Below are 21,002 nucleotides of genomic sequence, written 5' to 3' on the forward strand. Positions count from 1 at the left end.
GAAATAAAGACTCAATTTACACCTTGTGGGAGTGATCCTGCTATTTTACTAAGATTAAATGCAGTCTTTGTATGCTCTATATGCCTTCCTGTGCTGCAAAGAAGATGTAGACAATGTATCTCAGAAAAGGTTGTATAATCTTTTATACGGCTGCCTCGTAGTTAAGTTTTTTTCCTACATATTCTGTAGGCTTAGCCAGAAAAAGACCTTTTTATTTCTTCTTTGCTAGCTTTTTAAAGAATCTATTTTGTTGTCAAATTAAATAAGGCAAGATTGTCCTAGAAAAGCCTTTTTCTCTGTAATAGCAGAGTGATAGTGACTGAGTACAAAAATGGGGAAAGCAGATGACCCTATACAAGAAATATCCCTGCTTTCAAGTCAGTCCAGCTATATTAAAGCATTTGGAATATCCTGCCTGTGTCTCAGGAAGGTTTTAGGGATTAATAACTATGGTTTTTTCCTCTGGCTTATGTCAGTAGCTACTGAAAAGCCCTAAACATCGTATATACGGTGGCTGTTGAATCAGTAAAATGGGTAACATCAGCTCATTTTCTATTCAGCATATATCAGTCTAGCTGAACAGCTGTATCAGGTATCACTTTTCTTGGTAGACAGTCTAAAAGTTGAACATTTAAGTGCAGCTGAAGCTGGTGCTGCTTAGCGCAGGCTGTCTCCATGTTGTGACTGAGGTTACTGATAGATAAGTCCCATGGATGGTCTGGTGGTGGGGGATGTTGTTTGGTTGGTTTGAGAGTTGGGGAGTTTTTTGTTTGTGTTAGTTTGTTTTTTAAATATAGATGTAGGCTCTGAAAAATGTAATGTGGGAAACCCTTACATCTACAATGAGACTTTTATTTACATAATTGATTTGTGAAGCATTCTGTATGGTAAAAAACACAAACCAAAACAGTCTAAAAAGGTAGCAAATCTGGATGCCAGTCCCATGCCTCATTTCTTTAGGGATAATTTTGAATTTGGGTACTGAACACAAAATAAAGATAGAAATTGATTGCTCATACCAGCTTTAAAAGGGCTTGAATGATTTTTCCAGAATAGATGGTACAATGTACCAATTATTTCTTGTGTTCACAATTTTTCACCTTTTCAGTTTTTCAGTGTTCAGAACTGAGACCATACCTGTTTATCTGTTTAGACAAGATGACTATTTATAGCTTTTATTGCAATTGCCTGCAACTGTCATGTAAGGATTTTTCACTTGTACAGTACTGCACATTGATGAGAAGATTAAAAATCAGAGGGGCTTTAGAGGACATGCAGGCTCAATGTGCTAGCTTTTTTAGTTGTTATTTTAGACTGATATAATGGGAAACTATTGTTTTGAGACTTACTTTTAATTTGAAATAATATTATTTACAAACATAGTGCTATTTAGTGATTTCACATAATTCTGTTACTGCATGTTAAGCTGCCAGTTAATAATGTAGTTTTTTATAGTGCCATCTGATTTTTCATGGAGGCTTTCATTGCTCAGAAAAAGGGTTAAATACAATATTAAAAACGAGGTTTTTGTTTTAGAGTGCATTTAGCATCTGTTGTATGTCCTTGCAATTGCATAGAACAGGAAATGATGCTTTGAGATACTTTGTGCAGAAACCTTGTACAAAAAACTCCCCAGGGAAATGATGCTTGAATAATTTTTAGTAGCCTGGGATTCTTCAGTCCTTGAACTCAATTGTATGCATTCTGACTTAGATTTTGAGGACTGAATCTATAGAGAAATAAATATACAGGTCTTCAGTAAGGAGTGTGGCACAATGATCTTTGGTTTGTTAGATCTTAAATGAAAACGAAACATTCATTTCTCATTTCTTGTAATGCAAATGACTCTACCCAAAGGACAGATTCTCTTATGGATATGAGATACTTATGTATTTGTAACTTAATATTTGATTTGCAAGGAAAACTGTTGGGACTTTGCCTTCAAACATCATCTGTTTCTTGCTTGCTGTCTTGCATCCTTGTTTTGTTTATGTTTTTGAGAACTTCTCTTGTTCCTTTTTAAAGCTTTTTCTGGCAAGGGGTATTCTGATGTGTGTGCTGTGGTTGGAAGTGTCAGAGGGTTACTGAACAGATGTTGATTCTCTTTATAAATCAGATTGCTTGTTTGAAGTGGTGACTGAAAGTTGCTATTACTGAACATATCTCACATTTATTACTGATACTGCTGGCTTTTTCTGTTACTCTGTTGGCAGAGCTTGCAGGGGGTCCAAGGCTGGCATGAAGTTCACCTTTCCCTTTTAGTGTGCTCTTTCAAGAAATAATTGACTGTGGGTTTATGAGTAACCTCTAGTTCAGTAATTTGTGAATGTTAAACATTTAAATGAAATTACAAGGAAATTAGGGGTTCTTTTTACACTGAAATGCTGAAACTCCTGTTTCTAAAAGTCAGTGAGGTTCTCTGTATGGGTCCATTTTGAACTGAGGTTGCAGTACTTGTGTATGTTAATCATAGTCTTTGCTTGTTGCACATACTAAAACTACCTTTTGGCTAATTAAGGAGGTTTTTGTTAGAAAAAAGATGCAACTATATTGAAGACTTAGATTTTTTTCAGTGCTACATTTAAGCTTGCTGGTTACCTATTTGTAACTATGGATATTTGCTTATGGACAATATCTGTGGTTAGATAATTTGAAACTTTGCATCATGTCTTGTGTATAAAAATCTGAGAGAAGAAACAAAAGACTGCAGGGGAATATTAAATAGAGGGGTTGCTGTGAGTCACTTGATGGAGGAAATCACTGTCATTTTTTAGAGGCCAGTGATATTTTTCTTACTAGGAGCTATTTCTTTTGCCAGTTTACTAGGATCAAGATGTTCTTCCTGGCTCCAGTTTCTGCATGTGTTCTGAGATTGAAAGCCTGAAAAGCAACATTTATATGTGCAGAACTGATAAAATGCTCTTGTGTTCAGAAGCTGAACAGAGTGGTTAGGAACTCCTCAATAACAACTCCATCCTTAGGCTAAAGGATTATGTAAATTCTACTAATCTTTGCATTGTTTGAACTTTAAGCTCAAGCCTCTCATCTTGGCAGTTCTGCAGTGCTCACTAATTTTTCGTTCATTAGTCATCTAATTGCAGAGTCTTCTCGGTTTCACACTAGCACTTTAAAACATGAATGAAGATGATAGATGAGGACAGACTAGGCTGAGATGGAGTCCTTGATATTTATAACTGTTCTTGCCAGAATCTGCCATTAATTCTTCCAGACTGTTTGGGAGAGCAGGCTGTCAGGCTGCTCTGGTTTCTCCATATTTTCTTGTTCCTGAAGCAGCTCCATTTCTTGGCTTGGCTGTAGTGTCCACTTGTATGTTTTTCTCTTGCTGAAAACAGGGTTGTTGGAGGTAGGGAGGCTGGTTTTTGGAGCACTTGCTGCTAATGTTTGCTGGTTCTCCATGTTGGACAAAAGCAAGATGTGGCTTTCTGAGGACAGACTGTAGCATCTGTGGACAAATGTGTTTTACATACCTGAATGCAAAATGTTGTTCTGGTGGATTAACTCTTACTAAGGAGCTGCAATATTTTCCTTGTAGTAATGTGTTGCTCTCCTTGTGGTTAGAGTGGAAATGCTCTGTGTTCTCTGTAGATGTTGGTTGGAGCTGGCTGAGTCCACCTTGCCAGCACTGCAGTTTGAGATTCCAGCTCTAAGACTGAAGCAAAAGAGATTATTTTGGAGTAGGACAGGGAGAAACTGAGCAGTAAATTCTGGCACTGCTCAGCCAATTGCTGAGCCACAGCAGCAGAGTTACTGGAGGACAAGAAGACTATTATTTCTGTTTGAATACCCTTTGAATAGGCTATAGGCTCTGGTATCTAAATTTGTTTCACGCATCGTTGAACTAGAATCTTTAGAGGAGGGTCATAGAATTTTGCATGCTTTCTTTGTGTCTCCTTCCTTTGAGTGCTGGTGTGGCACTCACTTGGAAAGTTGAAATGGAAGATTTTATATACGGCTGAGAAAGTAGATATTTTAATATGTTGCTTGAGTCATAGGTATATAAAATTACCCATAAGAAAAAATCCCACCCAAGATTGCTTATTTGAGAGGAAGGATTGCAGTAGGACCGTAAAAGGAAAGGGGATTTTTTTACTTTTGTGTTTAGAATTTCCATACTGAAGTGTTCGGAGACAATAGCTGAGGGTGGAAAAAACAAAGGTGAAGTAATAGATATGACTAGAGAAAAATGTCTTACTGGAGAAATCTAACCAATTGCATGTTCTGTTTTACTTGTCTTAAGTGAGGAGGTAGTGGTGAAGAAAATCATCCCTGAATTGTGTGGGAAGGAGAAATTTGTTTTGTACTTGTGTATGTGAGATATGTACAGCCAGAAATGGGGTCCCGGAAGTCACATGTTTATCTCTAAATGGAAGGCAAATAAAACACGCAAGCTGTATGCATCTCTTATGGTTCCTTCAAGTCTTTCATTGTTGAATGCTGATTTTTTAAATATCTAACCTCATTTAAAATATAAGTGTTATTCTATGTACAGTATGACTAGAGATGCAATGGTGTAAAGGGTGCTGCTTTAGCATACACATTTGAAAATACTACTGATCTTCATGTTGTTTTGGTTATGGGGGTAGAAATTCTATTTTCAAGTGTACAGGCATGTCTGGGAATTCTTATTCTTGTTTTCTTTTTATTTTTCAATGATCCGAATTAAAACTCCTCTATCTTTTTCTCTTTTAGGCATCAAAAAATAAAGATGGAAAAGAGCAGAGTGAAGCTATATCACCATCAGAGGAGGAAGAAACTTTCTCTTGGCCTGGTCCTAAAACTGTCGTGCTAAGGAGGACATCTCAGGGTTTTGGCTTCACCTTAAGACACTTCATAGTTTACCCTCCAGAATCTGCAGTTCAGTTTTCTTTTAAAGTAAGTGGAATTAATAATGAAGCCCTTTATATAAAGCCTTGTACCTTTTAGGGTCATAAATCTCACTTACTTGAAAGTAAATGTGTTCATAGATCTGTCTTACACAGATGAGAGATCCCTTGTAAGGTGGGTGGGTTCATGACACAGTTTAATAGTTTTTGCTGATCTGTTCCAATAAAATGGAATTGACTGAGTTTGTTAGTCAAAAATAATTGTATGATGGATAGGAACAGTGGTCATGGCAGAACAGGTAAGTATTTCTCTGTAGATTTTTTTTGCCCAAAGCCAGTGTCATTACTTAGTCTGTTCTAAGTTATGTTCACTTCAGAACAGGTAGTTCTGAAGAACTACCTGTTCTGAAGTAGGATGTTTGGGTTTTTTTGCTGTTGTTGTTCCCCTCCCCATTTGAAGTTTGTCACATCATCACATTAAGAGATAAAGAAGAATGTTTACCTTGGTTTCTGAGTATCCTAAACTCAGTTGTACATTAGAAAGACAGATTGTGTTTCAGTGTTACATTCTGTCTGCTGAAAAGAGGATCTGTAGTTGAGATGAATATAAACAAGATATATACTGGCCTACATTAAAAAACAACTTTCTTAAAGTATCTTACTTTTTTTTAAAATTTAAAACAATATCTGAATGTTAAGTAGCTAATTGGTCTTCCTTGCTCAAAGCATGTACATCTTCTTTTTTGTGACTGGAGCCTTTGAAAGTTGCTGTAATATGGGGTGTTGAGAAAAAGTCCATTTAATAATGAGAGGAATTTGAAAATTGAGAGAGGCTGTTTCTTAGTGAGTTCAGATAACATTCGCTCATTTTAAAGGCCTGAAGTGTAGTAGTTTTCATGAGCCATGCTACCCCTCAGTTTTGCTTTTGCTTTTCCAGTCAGGCAGAAGAATTCTTACCAAGCTGGGGAACGGGTGATGACACTTTCTGGAAAGAGCATGAGGTGACTTGACTCATGTGTCTCTGCAGGTGTCTTTCAGTAAAGTTTTCTGTCTTTTCCTGCCCTTGGTGGCTGTAAGACTTTTTTTGAAGTAGAAAAAGCTTTGCAGAAGAAAGTTGGCACATTTTTCCAGTTTACCTCAGCTATTCAGCCTTCGCTTAAATGCCCAAAGTTTTTTCCTTGACAAGGAGTGACTGAAGTTACGTGGAAGTGAAACTGTTAGCAGTATCAGGTGATCCCAGCATTTCTGTCATTGAGCACAGGTAATAGCAGTCTCTGGTTGAATTCAGTGTGAAACAGAGGAAGGAGGGTGGGGAAGCCTTAGCCTTGAGCAGAACAAATGACATGCGCTTGTTAGCATCTCTCAACAAGAGCCCCTATTTGTGCTGAGGGTGAAAATAAACAGCATAAGCAGGATTAGCCTCCTTAACTAAGAATTGACTGGATATGTTCTGGAAGAAAGCCATCACTAGATGTCTCTGAGGGAGTCAATGCAAAAGGAGACAGGCACAAGGGAAGGACATTAGAAAAATTAAATATCAGTCCTTTCTTTCTAGTTCATATCTGATGGTTTGAGAGACTCAAGCAGTTATTAGTGAGCCCAGCACCTTGTCTTGAAGCTCTTAACTCCCTCTTTTTCTGCAAGAGAGACCTTCATGACTTCTTAATTTTTTCTCTTATTTCTTCTCTGACACGTTTGAATCTGGTTCATTCATTCCTATTTCGGTCTGATTTTGAAAAGGGAATAATGAGATAATTGGATACTGTAACACCTTTATTCATGGATTCAGTTACATATAAAGATGGTAAGGATCATTTGGACAGAGCCCTTTTCCTGAATGGTTGTATTAACCTGAATAGTTATATTCTCTTCTCTTCCTTTTAATGTCCATGAGGTGAAGCAAAAAAAAGTACAGATGTTACTATTTACAAGTATTCATATGGTAGCTTTTGTAGAAATGTATGTACCTGAGTTATGGTACAAAAGAATGAAATTCACCTATTGTCATCCTGATCCTAATATGAGGCAAATCTGATTTCTCAGCTGTTCAGTAGGATCTTTGATCAGATAAGGTCACCAGCTAATTACAGTCTCTGTCATTGATTGTAAGCTCAAGTATCAGTCCTCTCTCTTTCCTCATTGATCAAAATTGTAAGTGCCTCAGAAGTCACAGATGTTTCATTTTGCACTGCTCAAAGGGAGTATAATAACATTGAATATTATTTGGTTTTCTGTAGTAGCCTTGTCCCTCCTTCACACCTGAGGCTGCAACCACTGCTGATATAAGACAGAGATGACAGCTGGATGTTGAAGATGCCCTTTACATAACAGCTGGAGTCTCTCAATCCTTGACCTGTTTCCCAGAGCCACAGCCCCTTTGTTATCACAAGTGTCAGTGGGATGCTGGTGCTTTCCCTCTAGATCAGTGCAGAAGTCTCTATTGTTTACCTGAGGGTAAAAAGCATTTTACCGTCTTTATTTTAGTGTTTGTTAATTCCTCCCTGCCCCTTCCCCCCAAGATAAGCTTGCCCTACAATCTCTTAAATTTTACTACAAATCAACATAAACTAGTAGAGGTAGTGAAAAGAAAGAAAAATATCTAAAAGTGCTTTTGAACAATGTTTCCACATTCTTGAGGATATATATATGTTTTTGATTTTTTTAATACCTACTGTAGGTTCCCATTCAGAAATACTCATGAAAGTGTCTCCATTCAAAGTTCTGCTCCTGTTGCTTGTGTTTTGCATGTTTGAAAAAGCTGTTAATGAGTCAGGTGGAATCCTGTGGGAAGAGGAGGACAAGATTCTTCACAAGGGGCAACAGTAGCATCTCAAGAACATAGAGCATAATATTCTTAGCCTGCAGGGTGTGGTAAAGATCACACCACAGCTGCATATTCCATGGGAATTGGAAGGTATGGTGGAGGATGCTGCTGCTTGGAAAGCCACTGAGGTGAATTTTCTTGGAAGCAAAGAACTGCATGCCAGAGGATGTATTTGAGTGGAGAAGAGTGGGCATTACTTCATAAAATGTATAATCTGTTCTCTAGTTAGGTGTGTTGGAGGTGATCAGCTTTTAAATTTTGAGAGGTTCAGTGTTCTAGTTGTTAGTCTAATTTAACCTTTCCTCAGTTGTAAAGCCTTTTTGTTTGTCTGAAGAATTCGGTGCAAGGAAGGAGATTTAGGCAGATCTGCCTCCAAGATGTGGCTGACTGCTCTGAGTCCCAAAACACTCTTGTCTTGATACATAAACTCCTTTTAGGACTTCAGGTGATTTTTTTTTTTATTGTGACACCCTTTCCCCATGTGAAAATGATTGGTTATGATCAATTCAGGGAAGTGAATCTGCTTATTTTAAAATGGAATGCTTTTATGTTGCATTTTGATTGTTTATATTTTTGTTATATATGTTTATGTATATGTGTATATATATACATATATAATATGTTTATATCTAATTCATTTAGCATTCCATATGTATGTAGTGGTGCAGGTCTAGGTCAAATTCAGGGTATTTTGCTAAGTTCTACTATCTTTTCATGATTCCTGCACAAAACAACTATTTAAGTACAAATCAAGGGTCTCTTTCTCACTGCAATTGGCCTTAGTTAACTAACTTTTGAACACTGTGATAGGTTATGGAAAAAACTGTTGTCTAGTCAGTCTCTTGGGAGGGACAGCCCTGTGTGAAAAATGACCTTGGAAACTGAGGGTGTAATTTGACACATTTCATTTTGGCAGAAGTACTTGACTGTGCTTCTGTGGGGACATACACCAAACTGGGAATAGCTGCACATTCAGGAATGACCCATTTATGTATTGTGCTTGCCTCCTTTCCCTTAAGAAAATGAATATGGAATGTGTGGAAGATTTCTTAAGCTAGCATTGCAAAAAGCAAGGATTGCATAATGCCTTTAACATCAGGTGTTCATTAGGATTTGTTAGAAACTCACAGTTTCTGCATGTGATGTTTGTTCTCCCAAGTTCATTTGCCTGAGAAGCAAGTAAGTGATAAATTCTTCTCCTCAGGTATGGATGCAGCATATACTGACATCTTGCCATGTGTAAGGGGTCAATGTAGGAGGGAAAGCTGGTTTCAAAACACTTGTGTTATAAAGCCTTCATTCCATTTTTCAAAGCCTGATCTCATTGGCTTGATACCATGAAAAAATGTTTTGCAGCTGTTTTTGGTAACAGAACTTTGCATGACCAGTGACAAAACTGACAAAACCCACTGCAGTATTTAATAAATTATGGTATTTCTACATTAGCTAAATTTTCTCTTAAAAAAATATTTGTTATATAGCATCAAACCAAGTAGCCTCCCAAACATGTAAACTCAGATTTTTCAGGTTATGAGTTCTAATATGTCAAGTCCTAAAGATTTCTTTTCACTTGACAGATAAGGCCACTGCACAACTCAGTATATGCAGAAGTTACCCATGTCTAATTCTGGGCTGCTGATTGTACTTCAAAACCAGCTGACTGGTACAGAGCTTCAAGAATAAGCAGTCATGGTACTTACTTTCTAGTGTGCCATTTTTACCAAAGTATAGAGCAGACAGGACTGTCCAACTTAGAGATTCACTGTTGGGGCAGCAATAACAATTATCATGGCTTTTTAAAAGTAGAATATATGCTAGATTTTTGTTAGCTCTCTATTTTGGTTTTGGGAGAGTTCTTTTACTCTTTATTTCTTTGTCCCTTAAAGTTGTCTTTTAAATATCTTTCAAAGCTCCAGCAGAACTTTGTATTCTTTTAAGAAATTCTTGCTGCTAGAACACACTTGTCTTTTCCTCACCATTATGCAGTGTTGATATCTGCATCATTTTCCTCTCTTTCTTCAAGACTTTCTCTCTTGAATGGATTGCTCAGGTCAGTGTGTAGTTGATTTGAGCTTACATATTTTGAAAAACATAGTGATTTTGCTTTAAATACAAAATAACTAGAAATTTTGAGTTAGTCCATCTAAAAGTAAGAGGAATTATCCAGCTGAAAATTATTTCTAAAATTGCTCCTTCTTTCCTTCAGGACAAAGCTGTTCTAATTAGCTGAGTAGTTAGAAATATTTTTGAAATACTGCCTATTAGTCTCAGAAATTGTATTTGATTAAGTATTTATTACTCTATGAAGTTTAGAAAGCAAGCAGGTGTTTTCCTTGTTAGGTAATTTTGCTTCTTAAGTGGTAGAACTTTAAACAAGGTTAACCGTGGTGATCTTCATACCAAAATGTTGGCAAGAAGGTAACATAAGTAATTTTTTAATGTTTAAGCATGCCATTTTCCCTCAGTACTTTCCAGTTGTGTGATTTTTGGGATCAGTGAGCAGAAGGAGACTCTTCAAGGTTGTTACTAAATAGTGTTTGGGGTACATGTTTTCCTCTAGGAGCAGTAGTAGTACTGAAGGCAAAACGAACTTGGTTCAAATTTCAGGAACCATATTCAGACATTGCTTACAAAATATTTTGTATCTCTTGCATATGCAGCTTGAATGGTGAGGTGATTAAAGTGTAACCTTTCCTGCCTGGCTTTCAGGGTGAAATATGCTTGCAACAACACAGAGTGCAGCATGAGGCTTCATGGAAGTATTTAATGGGGTTTAGTACATTTGTTTTCAAATAATCCTGTTCATGTTGTTTCTGTGGGAATGTTTCATAGGATTGTGATTAGTTGTCTTTAAAATAGCTATTACTCCACATTCTCAGAATAAGAGCCTTAATTCTCTAAGTTAAAGAGTTGTGAAGAAAGTAGGAGGTACCAAAATACAGACTTAACCTTTACCAGTTCACTTCAAATCTTTGTATCTTAGAGCTGCCTATGCATTTTTTCCATTTATTGAATTTTTAATATGCACTCTTTCTTCCTCTTTAGGATGAAGAGAATGGGAATAGACAAGGTATGTCTTGTTTTTACTGTCTTATAGATCCAGTGTATTGAATGCTTCAACTGTGTAATGGACTTGAATTGTTTCCTAAGAGCTTGAAATTTAAAATCACTTCAGTGTGAGCATCAGGCTCATTGATCAGTCACTTAATTCTAGGTTATGCCAATCAGCTCCCCTCCATTTTCATAGCTTTCTCCTTCTCACTTTGCCTTTATCTGCTTTCTTTCTTAATAAACTTATTTTTTATAAATTTATGCTAAATCTCCATCTCAGTTAATTGAAGTTTCTCTTTGATATTAAGCTATTTTCTCATCCATGCTTCCTTTTTGCTGATATCTTACTTTTCCTTTAAAAGAGTGAAAACCATGTTGATTTAAGGAAGATGGTTTCCAGCTTGGGAACCCATTCTCACTTTCTGTTTCTCCAGTCTGTCATGATGGTGAGGCACAGGGGCAGTGGGATTATGTGCATTGGGTTCCCCTGGTGCTCTGCCTGCCTCTCACAGCAGTGCAGCTGGACAGCACGGGCTGACTGCTGCTCTGTTGGTGGCTTCTCATTTCTAGCAAAGCATGGGACCTGCTTCCAGTGTGCCTTTAAGTACCTCCTTTAGTTGGAAGACAAAGAATATGTGTGAATTTCTGTTTTCATTTAGTTTGTGTAGCTGTGATATATTAGAAGCATTCTGGGAAATATTAATTTATTTGAACTTTCTTACTTTTCTCTTGGAAGCAGATGGATTCATCCATTTCAGCCTCCTAGTTTTACTCAACTGTCATCACCTGTGTGTTAAACAGTGAAAAGTTAATCTCCTCCTACTTCTTATCACTCTCGAAACTTGAAGCATCCTTTATCTGTTTTGACTTAGGAAAAGGCAGGTTCCTTTAGGAAAGGAGAGGAGTTGATCTTTTGTGCCAAACCAAGTATGGAAGACACCACTTGTGGCCTAGAGAAAAAAGTTCTGTGGTGTTCTTGTTCTTGCAGGGAGAGCTCAGGCAGCTAAAGATGTAATGTAGGTCTGTTTATCTAAAATGTTATCTGAGAGGTATTTTTCAGCAGAGAAACAGCAGTGAACAAATCCTTGGTTCACCGTGAGACCTGTCAAGGTGGACACAAGATTACTTTCTGGAAATTTTTATGTAGCTTCTAAACCCATGAATCATAGCTCAACTATTGCTTATTTATAGCACCATGGTATGTTGTATGCCTTGAAATACAGATCAGAGGGCACAAATGCCCTGAAAGTTAACAGCATCCTCATGAAGGAGAGAAGGTTGGACTTGTCCCCCTGGAAAGAGAAGAAACAACTGTGTGGCAGAGGATGTAAATGTCAATAAAAATTAACTTGCCAGTTTTGTGTATTAAACTTTTAAAAACAGCAAAATGGGACGAAGTGTGTTAGACACTTCTCTCCAGCATTTGACATGATCTTTGGGGGTTATAGGGGGGATGAAACTATTTACATTGCTGCAGGTTGCCTGTTCCCAAATAAGGGGAGCAGGCAGCTTGTGCGGAGAGAGTGAGCAAAAGCGCAGGTGTCACTTCACGTGTTGGCAGCAGCGATGTTTGAGCAGCAGCAGGAGGGGCAGGAGCTCCGTGCCGGTTATCCCGGGATTGCCGGAGCGCTGCGCAGCCCAGCCCGGCCCCGAACCGCTCCCGCTGGGAACGGCGCGCCCGGGGCCGGGCGCTGGAGCCACCTGGTGGCCGGTCCCTGCATTGCAGCCAGATTGGGAAACAGGCTCTGTGAACCCCTGCCGAAATTAGCTGGAAACACCCTATTGAGAAACACGTCTCTTTTCAAGTTTGTACGTGATAATTCTCTTAATTCGCTTGATCTTTCCTCTCTGAAAGATTAAGCTAAGGAGATCCAAGCATTTTGTTTTTGTGAAGCAGTGTGTGCCAGTATAGAAGTGTCTTTTTTTGTGTCAGTTTTCAGTAAAAATTTGTAATTACCCGCCCTTTATGCTTTGTCCTTGTCATAGATTAAGCTTACCTGTTAAAAAGGAGGGTTTCATACCAAATTCAGCATTTATATATTTGATTAGGTGAGTTTGGATTAAAGCTTCTCTATTGCTATTGCCTTTCATTGAGACCACTTGAATATTTTTCGAAAGGATCAAAGCACCTAATTAAGTCTAGAGGGCATAAGATAAAAGCATGTACCCTGTTTGATGTATTCTAACAGTGAAAGAAATATTTTTTATATTTTTTAGGGTCTGGTATAGAATTTTAGTATATGGTTAGATCAAACTCCTGGCTTGCATTAATCTTTCTTTTGGTAAGCAGTAAAGTTTCAAAGCATTTCTAATGGAAGGTAATGCCAGTTTGTCCAGGAGAGCTCTTAAATAGGAATGACACCAGAGGGAGATGATGGCCTAAAAGCAAGACTGGGTTGTCAGGCAAAGGAGTGTTAGGTGTCTCCTGGTCACAGCATCCTCATGGTCAGCAGCAGGGACAGAAGAGGAGCACCTCAGCTGTGCACAGGAACAAGAGAGAGCCTACAGGACAACAGCGTGGAGCTCTTGTGCCTTTTTCAGGAGCTGGCTGGAGCCCTGCACACCCACCCAGAGGGTGCTGGGATCTCCCACAGGAGAGGGCCAGGGTGCTGCAGGGGATGAGCAGAGACACTTTGGGAAGAGCAGGCTGGGAGACCACAGGGCTTGAGTTGCCTTTGTGGTCCAGTTGTGAGGACAGCAGGGGTGCGTGGAGCTCTGGCTTGGGATGGTGAGGAGCTGGCTTAGAGCCCGTGGCCAGGATCTGTGGGCAGTGTCTTGGTGGGTGTCTGCTGCTGCCCTCCCATGGAAGAAGTAGCCAAGGCTTTGTTCAGACAAGCCATGGAGGCTTCAAATATGCACATGCTGCTTCTTGAGGGAGACTTTAGCTAGCACCCTGTTATCTTCTGGAAGGGCTTCAAAACAGATTTAATATCAAATATTTTGCTATTTTTTTAAGGTTATTAGTTCTTTTCGTACTTTCACTGCTCCAGGTTGTTGATCTTAAGCCAAGAAGTTGAAAGGCTTCTCTAACTGGGTGCATTTTATCAGAAGATATAGATTTTCCACTGTGGATTCATTGGTCACTGTTTGGAAACTTTTGTCAGCATATACTGCTTTCCAGGGAATCTGTTATACTGACCAGCCTGTATTACCTATTTCTTGGAGTTGTTATTCCCAGAAATAACTTAAAGTATTTATTTTGTGTGTTTTGAGGGTGTCTTGCTATCAGTTTGCCATTCTTCCTATTTTCTGGAGTTGCTCTGTTTCTATACTCAGTTATTTATTTAAGTGGTATCTCACAGGTAGAAGTCTTCCAAGAGAGCATTTTAGGAATATTTGGAGCCAGACTGAAAAATACCTATGCCTATTAAAAACCTAGCATTCTTATTAAAAACTTGCACCTCATTAGGTATTTCAAGACCTAATGAGTTGAGCTGGAGGAAAAGTTCATGCCATTTGATTTGATTGTGCATTTAATATGATTCCATATCTTCTTGTCCTTCAAACATTACTTAAATTGTAAATGCCAAAACACAGTTTTTGTACATATGAAAGTAGTTTCTTGTAAATTGTCCTAAAACATGTTTTCCTTTAAAAAGTTTTGGTGATTGTGATTAAAGTGAACAGGGATGAGCATAAAGAAATAGACTGAAAGAAATTTTATCTTTCAATAGAACAAAGCTATTTTGTGTCTTAACATAGTACCTGGGGATCCATTATCATTATAGTCCAGTATCTTTTTTTCTTAATAGTATGATCTTGCTTTTTGTACTTTTATCTATGTTTCTATGTAGAAGTACCGGTACCAACTACGAGCTCCTTTTTCCATAAAAATTAAAGTCAACCTTAGGTACATTATTCAGTGTATTTTTCTGTAGAGTCCCAGTGTGTGCTTGTTAATGAGACCTTAGACATGTTTATAGAAAATATAGAGAATATAGAACATTATAGAGAAATATAGAGAAATATAGAACATTAAATTTTTTTAAATGTGCCTAAATATGTATAAAAGTTTGTACCCTTCAATTGTCTATGCTAAATAGTTCCAATTTATTACCTGTTCTTCTTCAGCTCTGTGCAAGTCTGCTCTGGCAGGGTAGAGCCTTTGAGAGAGGGGTGGAAAAAACACAGGAAAAGGTTTTTTTCCTGCATTACTGCTGCTTACATAAGGCCTGGAGTATTTAATATTTCATTTCTTTTAACAGACTGTTGATTTCTGTACTGTAGTTTGTGTTCTCCCAGGATTTAATTTAATCCCATGTTTTTTAACATCCTGGTCTATCGGCTCAGTCTGTTATGAAATAAACAGATTGTGCCTGTGATAGTGGCAAGAGGGTAGGTAAGAACAAGAGGATGAATGTGAAAGCAAATATGTGGAGAGGGCATAGATGGCTGGGGTGTGAGGGTCCAAGGCATATGGTAGTAGAACTGGGAGTAAAAGACAAGAGGTGTTTAGGAATAATGCTTCAGGGTAGTGGGACAGTAAATTGTCCTTTTTTGTGGATTTTTGATCCAAGTTAAAATTTTAACACCTAAATATTGAGAATGCTAAAGGAGGGCTCACAGTTTTCCACTGAGACCAGAGGCTGATGATTCCTTGTTCCCTCGCAGTACATCCAGAATGTCTAATGGACTCATTTTCCAGCTTGTCACGTGTATAATGTTTCTCAGTGGTTTCTGTTGAGTTCAAATCATCTTTGACTTTGAGTAAAAACATGAAGTGTAATTCCCAGGGATTTGAGTGAGAGTCCATAGATTGACCACTCTAGATAAAAATTGTTTTGCTCTGTGCTTATCTAATGACTATAGTAAATCCTCTAGACTAATCATAGATTAAATTTTAAACTTAAAAAGGTTTCATTTGAGAGAATTGAATGAAGTCATAGTAATGGCAAATAATGCAATGAGAAAACACAGTTTTGGAGAGTTTGTAACTAAGCTGAACCTGTGTTACATATTTTCCATAACATTATTTTCTCATCTTCTCCCCCTACCTTGGCAGGTAGATAGGGTTGAGGTTGTATTAGTCAAATGGTTTACAGAAAAGTAAGCAAAAGAAGAAATACCATTTTGGAGTTGCCTAATCAAAATGCCAGAGGTGCTTTGAGAAATAAGAATGTATTTTTCCTGTGTTAGAGAATTGAATGCCAAGTGTTTTTCTGCTAAATGACTCAACAGCACTAATTTACTTATCACATTCTTTCAGAGGCTCATCCCTGGCACTGTATTTCAGCTGGTGTTTTTCGGTTGAGTTGCTTTGAGCTTGACAGTGGGTGAAATAAGCTCTGTTGGGACTGGGTTGAGACCTTTGGGCTCCTTTTCCAGAGTGGATTGCTAGTGGAGAAATGCTTACTATGTATGAAATTCACTTTGCAGATTATAATATGCAGAACGAGCTGTAGTTGGCCTCCCTCAGTTAGCTGTAATCCTGACAGGTTTGTGATTTATATTTAATTAAATGCAATCTCAGTTAATAAATCTAAGTTCTGCTGTAGTTTTGGCAACCTTTTTTTGAGTGGTTTGGGAGATGATTGACAGGTTTTTGATTGACTAATCAATTTGAAGCATTTGCCATGCTGTATCTGTTCCCCTCCCTTTGCCTGAAAGGCATCCCAGGAATCGGTGTCACTCAGCATTGTTGCACCAGTGGAGCTCACGTGCCTCGGATACCCAAAAGCATACTTGTAGATCTTCATGCTCAAGAGGAATGTTCCTCCTGCTTGAGTCAGAGAAAGATGTGCATAAGAGCCTGTCTTAATTGATTAATCTGAGGTGTTTCATGAGGCTGATTTCTTAAATGTAAAAGTGTAAGTCATCCATTTGCTATCTGCTGAGCATAGGGCTGGGAGTAAAAATGTTCTGCAATAAGTTATTTTACAAACCTCTGTAGACGTTATTGAATCCCTGTGTTATGAGGATTTCTGAGCACAGTTCAGCTGTTGTGAGCAGAAGAATTTTTTTCCTCCCCTTGAGGAAGAGGAGCAGTGACATGTTTTTAAGCAGTGGCTAGTTGGAGAGACTTTGTAAGAAAGTATGTGCTATACTGTGTTTCAGCACTTGCTGGTTTGTGTTCTGCAGGTCTAAAGGAAGAGCTCTGTCAGCAATAGCACTTTGGCATGAGATTGTTTTTTCTTTTTCCCTTTCCTATTCAGAATGTAAAGGTTGTACTTTCATAATCTATGACTCAGATGTTTTAATCTGTGTTTTATATCAGAAGGTTAATGACTTCAGAGAAATGAGGTGCTTGTTGCTATGTTGTAGTGTGTTGGTAGATTAGATAGCATAACTTCTGCCATGTCATTTTGTTTTCCAGGTGAATCATAGAGCATACAGTAATACTGTCTGGTCTGCAGGGAGTAATTTAAGAACTAAGTCATGGTTACTGCATTTGACACAATACTAGCTATGTCCTTGTAGCAGCTGTATTTCAAACTAGACTTTTAGGGGATTAAACTAGAATTGGCACCTAGATAAAATTAATTTCTATGCCAAATTTGGGGGAGTTAGGAGAAGCCTTGCAGAATATCACCCCCTAGATGCAAGTCAGTTTTGAATGTTACCTAGTCTTAATTCTACTGTTCTGTTTAAAAGTAGTTTTTTTTAAATATTTTCTTTTACCAGGGAGAGCATGTTTCAATTCTATGATTTTATAAATATGATGGTTGCTAGTGCAACATATTCCCCTCTGCCTCCTGAGGCCTCTGAGGCATTTGTCAGGAAAGCTTCCTTGTAACTTTGGCATGGGAGACTTGTTTTCTCCTGTCAGGCTGTGAAGGCATTATTGACTTGAAGTCTCAGCTCCTAGATCCAGGCAGTATAAAAGTTAGATCATGAATGATTCCGTGATATGTGCTATGAATAAAGTTTTTGTTTTGCACAAAACTTTTATTTGAACAAAAGTTAAAACAAGGCACTAATTTTAGTTTCTAGATTTTCTGTGGTCTCTGTGGTTATTGTAGGTGGCATGTAGTCTCTGATTTATTAGAAGATTTGCATAGAATTATGAAAAAGCATATTGGCTCAGAAAAACCTTGTTTCAATAAATGGGTTTTCTATATTTGTCTTGCATTTGATTTACACATTTAATGGTTCTTCAGGCTACTTTTTCTTAACTTTGGTTGTCTAGGCTAAGGACCTTATTATTAAGACTCACCTGATTCCTTACTATCCTTGTTTAAGCAAATGAATTTTTGTCTTGAGCCTTCTCGGTACTTGGGGATTTATTTTCTTTCCTTATTTCTGATGATGCTGAATCTGATTAAAAGTTCAGACACCAGTTTGCTTACTCTAAAGTAATATTTTCATTTGGATAACATCATTAAAGGGAGTCATAGCCCTGCAAGCAGTATTTTAGTTGTACTGTTAGCAAAACTACACTACTGCCTGGACAAAAACTTGAATTTATACGACTGATGACCATTTAGTCATGCTGGAAATTTTCATGTGCTTACAGAAGTGATACAGGAAAGGACAACCTGATGGGCTTTTTCAGTTTCAGATCAGCTGAATTGTGTACTTACCAGCTTTATTTGCTTTTTTCTTTTTGTTGCCCTAATGCAGGAATACATATTTCTTTATAGCCACATTTAAGAGGGAAAGAAGTACAAATGAAGTTGTGCTTTTCATCTGTGCTGTTTCCTTGCATATGTGAATGTGTTACTGGCAGTTCACACGTTGTTCTTTGTATGTGCATGATGTCTTATTTTTCATTTGCCATTGAAAATTTGGGAGAAATTGTTGTATTTGCTGGTAGCCTGCAATGTAATGCTCAATTACCAAATATTTTGTTTTGTTAACAAAAGTATGGAGAAGGAGGAAGGAGGCAGAATCACATGCAGTAAAGAGCACTGGAAAAGCACAAATAAGGCTTATATGTCTTGCAAACTAGAAGTCTGAGGTGCTTTTACTGTTCTTTGTTGTATCACCTTGTCAGGAATCGTTGGCATGCTCCAAAAAATTAGTCTTTTCAGTATTAGAAACAAAAATCATGAATCCTGACAGTATGTAGTGCAGAGCTGGAGAACTTAGTGTAAAACACTTGGCTGTGATATTCTGTTCTAGATTGTGGTGTTTAGGAGGTGGCCAGTTTAGGCTCTCATTTCTAGGCAGCATCTAGCTTTTGCCTGATAATTGGGTGCAGACAGGACCACAGGGAGATTTAGGCATAATTAAATCAGAGTGTAGTGAATGTTAAATTTTGAGACATGAGGTGAGGTATTAGATAATCCATTTTACTTGAGATTTATTTCTATGATGATTGAGTGCACATTTTCAAGATTTATTCCCCTCAGCTGGTCTGAAAAATACTGTTAGCTTCTGTCAAAAAATATTGCTTAGCTTAGCTTGAGTTTCAAACTCCAAGTATAAATGTACATTGAGGTTATGTATTCAAGGAAGTTCATTTCTATGTTACTGATTAAAAAAGATTTGGTTTGTATCCAAATGTGTAGAAGATCAAGGAGAAGTGAAGAACACATATTTATCTACCAGAGCTTGAGAGTTCTAAGATTTCTTCTTGTTTCTACTTGTATTTGGATAGTGCTGAATTGTGAAATGAACGTGCAAATGTAATCAACATTTTGAACCTTTTATCCTAATTTTTTTCCCCTTAAATTGATTTTTAGCGTAGTGGTTGACCTTTTTTTAGGAAGTAAGAATGACTGTTTAATATAGCCTCCTTCTGCAAGTAGGACAAAAAGCCAAGTTTAATATGCAGTTAGCTTTCTGAATTGATTGATAAAATAGCTGTAGAAATGTGAAGTGAGTGCCCATAATATGCCTGGTGTAGCTGGCAGGCAGGTCAGATGTCGGGGAAGGCTGCAGTCTCTGTTCTCCATAAATTGTGGCAAGTTTCCCCTCTTGCTCAGGAGTGAGAAGTGTATTAAAGGACTTCTGTGTTGCATACTGAGTGGGAGTAGCTTTATCTGCCTGACCTCTTGATTTGCATGTTCAGGTATGGACAAGGCTTAAAGCAGCACTTGAGTGTTAAGCAAACTAGCAGTAGGTCACTAACATTTTTTGAAGAGTATTTAATAAAGGAAGCTGAGGTGTGATGAATTAAATGTGCCATGGAAGCTGTATTACTTCTATTTTTCTTGCCACTTTAGGAAATGTATGTGTCTTCAATAAGAGATAAGTGGCAGCACTGGGAAGGATATTTGGTGGTCCTATAAAAGGTCATATTTTAACTTCATTCTTGCAAGCGGTTGAAGCAACCTTTTGTTCATGGCATCTGGGTAGATTAATCTTGGAGCTTCTCTAAACTTGCTGAAATGTTACTGGCTTTTTAAAGGACAAGACCCATCACATGTTCAGTGTCTATTTAAATCTGCAGATTAAAAATGACAGATATTAACTTTGGCTCACAAAGAGCATTTTGTATGTTTTGTAGCTGTATCCTGCTAATCAAATTTTAAGTATTTGGGGACTGAGCTGCCAGCTGGAGTTTCTTGATTTGTAATTCAGTTGCTTTATATATAGTATTTATCTGATTCTATCAAATAAACTTTTTGATTATTTGCTCCCAATCTGGAACTATTTTGAGAAGGCCATTTAGAGCCATATGAGTGAGCCATTTTGTTGAACTGTTTTATGGTAAAATGGCAGGACACTGAGGATCTGCACAATAAAGGCATTAGGCTAAAACCGGGATCTAAAAATTGAATCAGAGTCACAGGGTGGTCTGTTTTTTTGCAGTTTATTAAAGTTTTTCCAATGAACTTTGCCCACATGGAAACTGAAGTAAAAAAAAGAGGTTAAGGGGGCACCTTATTAGTATTCAATAAAAACTACTGAGATTTATTGAACATTTTAGGTGGAACGTTTAAAGCTGTGGGGAAAGTACTTTCAAAAGCCTAAGCCTAAGACTTGTGCCTGAGTCAAAAGCCAGTCATTTTAGAAATGGTTAGAACCTAATAATGCCACTTTTAAGAAGTTTCTTTTATCAGCAATGCCAGTTTTGGACAATTCCTTTTTTCTCTCATGCTGTTCCTTCCTTTCCTGCAGTTTAAGGCTCTCTCCACCAAGCTGGGGTTTCCTGCTAAACTGGAGCACAGACCCAGCTTATTTTTGTGCTGTGTCATTTCTCTGGGCTGGCTCCTCACACAGGCTCCAAAGGTGGCATTTCCTTAGCTGGGAGTGTGCAGCAGGAATGGAAACTGGAGCCAGGAGCTGGGAGTGGCCAAGGCTGGCAAGGCCAGCTCTGGCACTGTGAGACTCTGTGGGTCTGGCTGAGGTTCTGCCACTGCTTCTCTGAGCACTGGACCATGCAGGGCCATAATGGA

General features: G+C 38.0%; 1 protein-coding gene across 5 annotated transcripts in view; it reads left to right on the forward strand.

Moving 5' to 3' along the window:
• The window catches only part of ARHGAP21 (Rho GTPase activating protein 21), a 111,976-nt gene that overhangs the window by 41,341 nt on the left and 49,633 nt on the right, over positions 1 to 21,002 (forward strand). For all 5 annotated transcript variants that reach the window (XM_064704103.1, XM_064704101.1, XM_064704105.1 and 2 more), the window contains 2 exons: positions 4,711 to 4,893; positions 10,714 to 10,738. In XM_064704103.1, coding sequence (XP_064560173.1) covers positions 4,711 to 4,893; positions 10,714 to 10,738 — 208 coding nt within the window. The remainder of the gene's footprint in view (positions 1 to 4,710; positions 4,894 to 10,713; positions 10,739 to 21,002) is intronic.

This window comes from Zonotrichia leucophrys, chromosome 2 (genome assembly GCF_028769735.1).
Source record: "Zonotrichia leucophrys gambelii isolate GWCS_2022_RI chromosome 2, RI_Zleu_2.0, whole genome shotgun sequence".
NCBI classification, from domain to species: Eukaryota; Metazoa; Chordata; class Aves; order Passeriformes; family Passerellidae; genus Zonotrichia; species Zonotrichia leucophrys.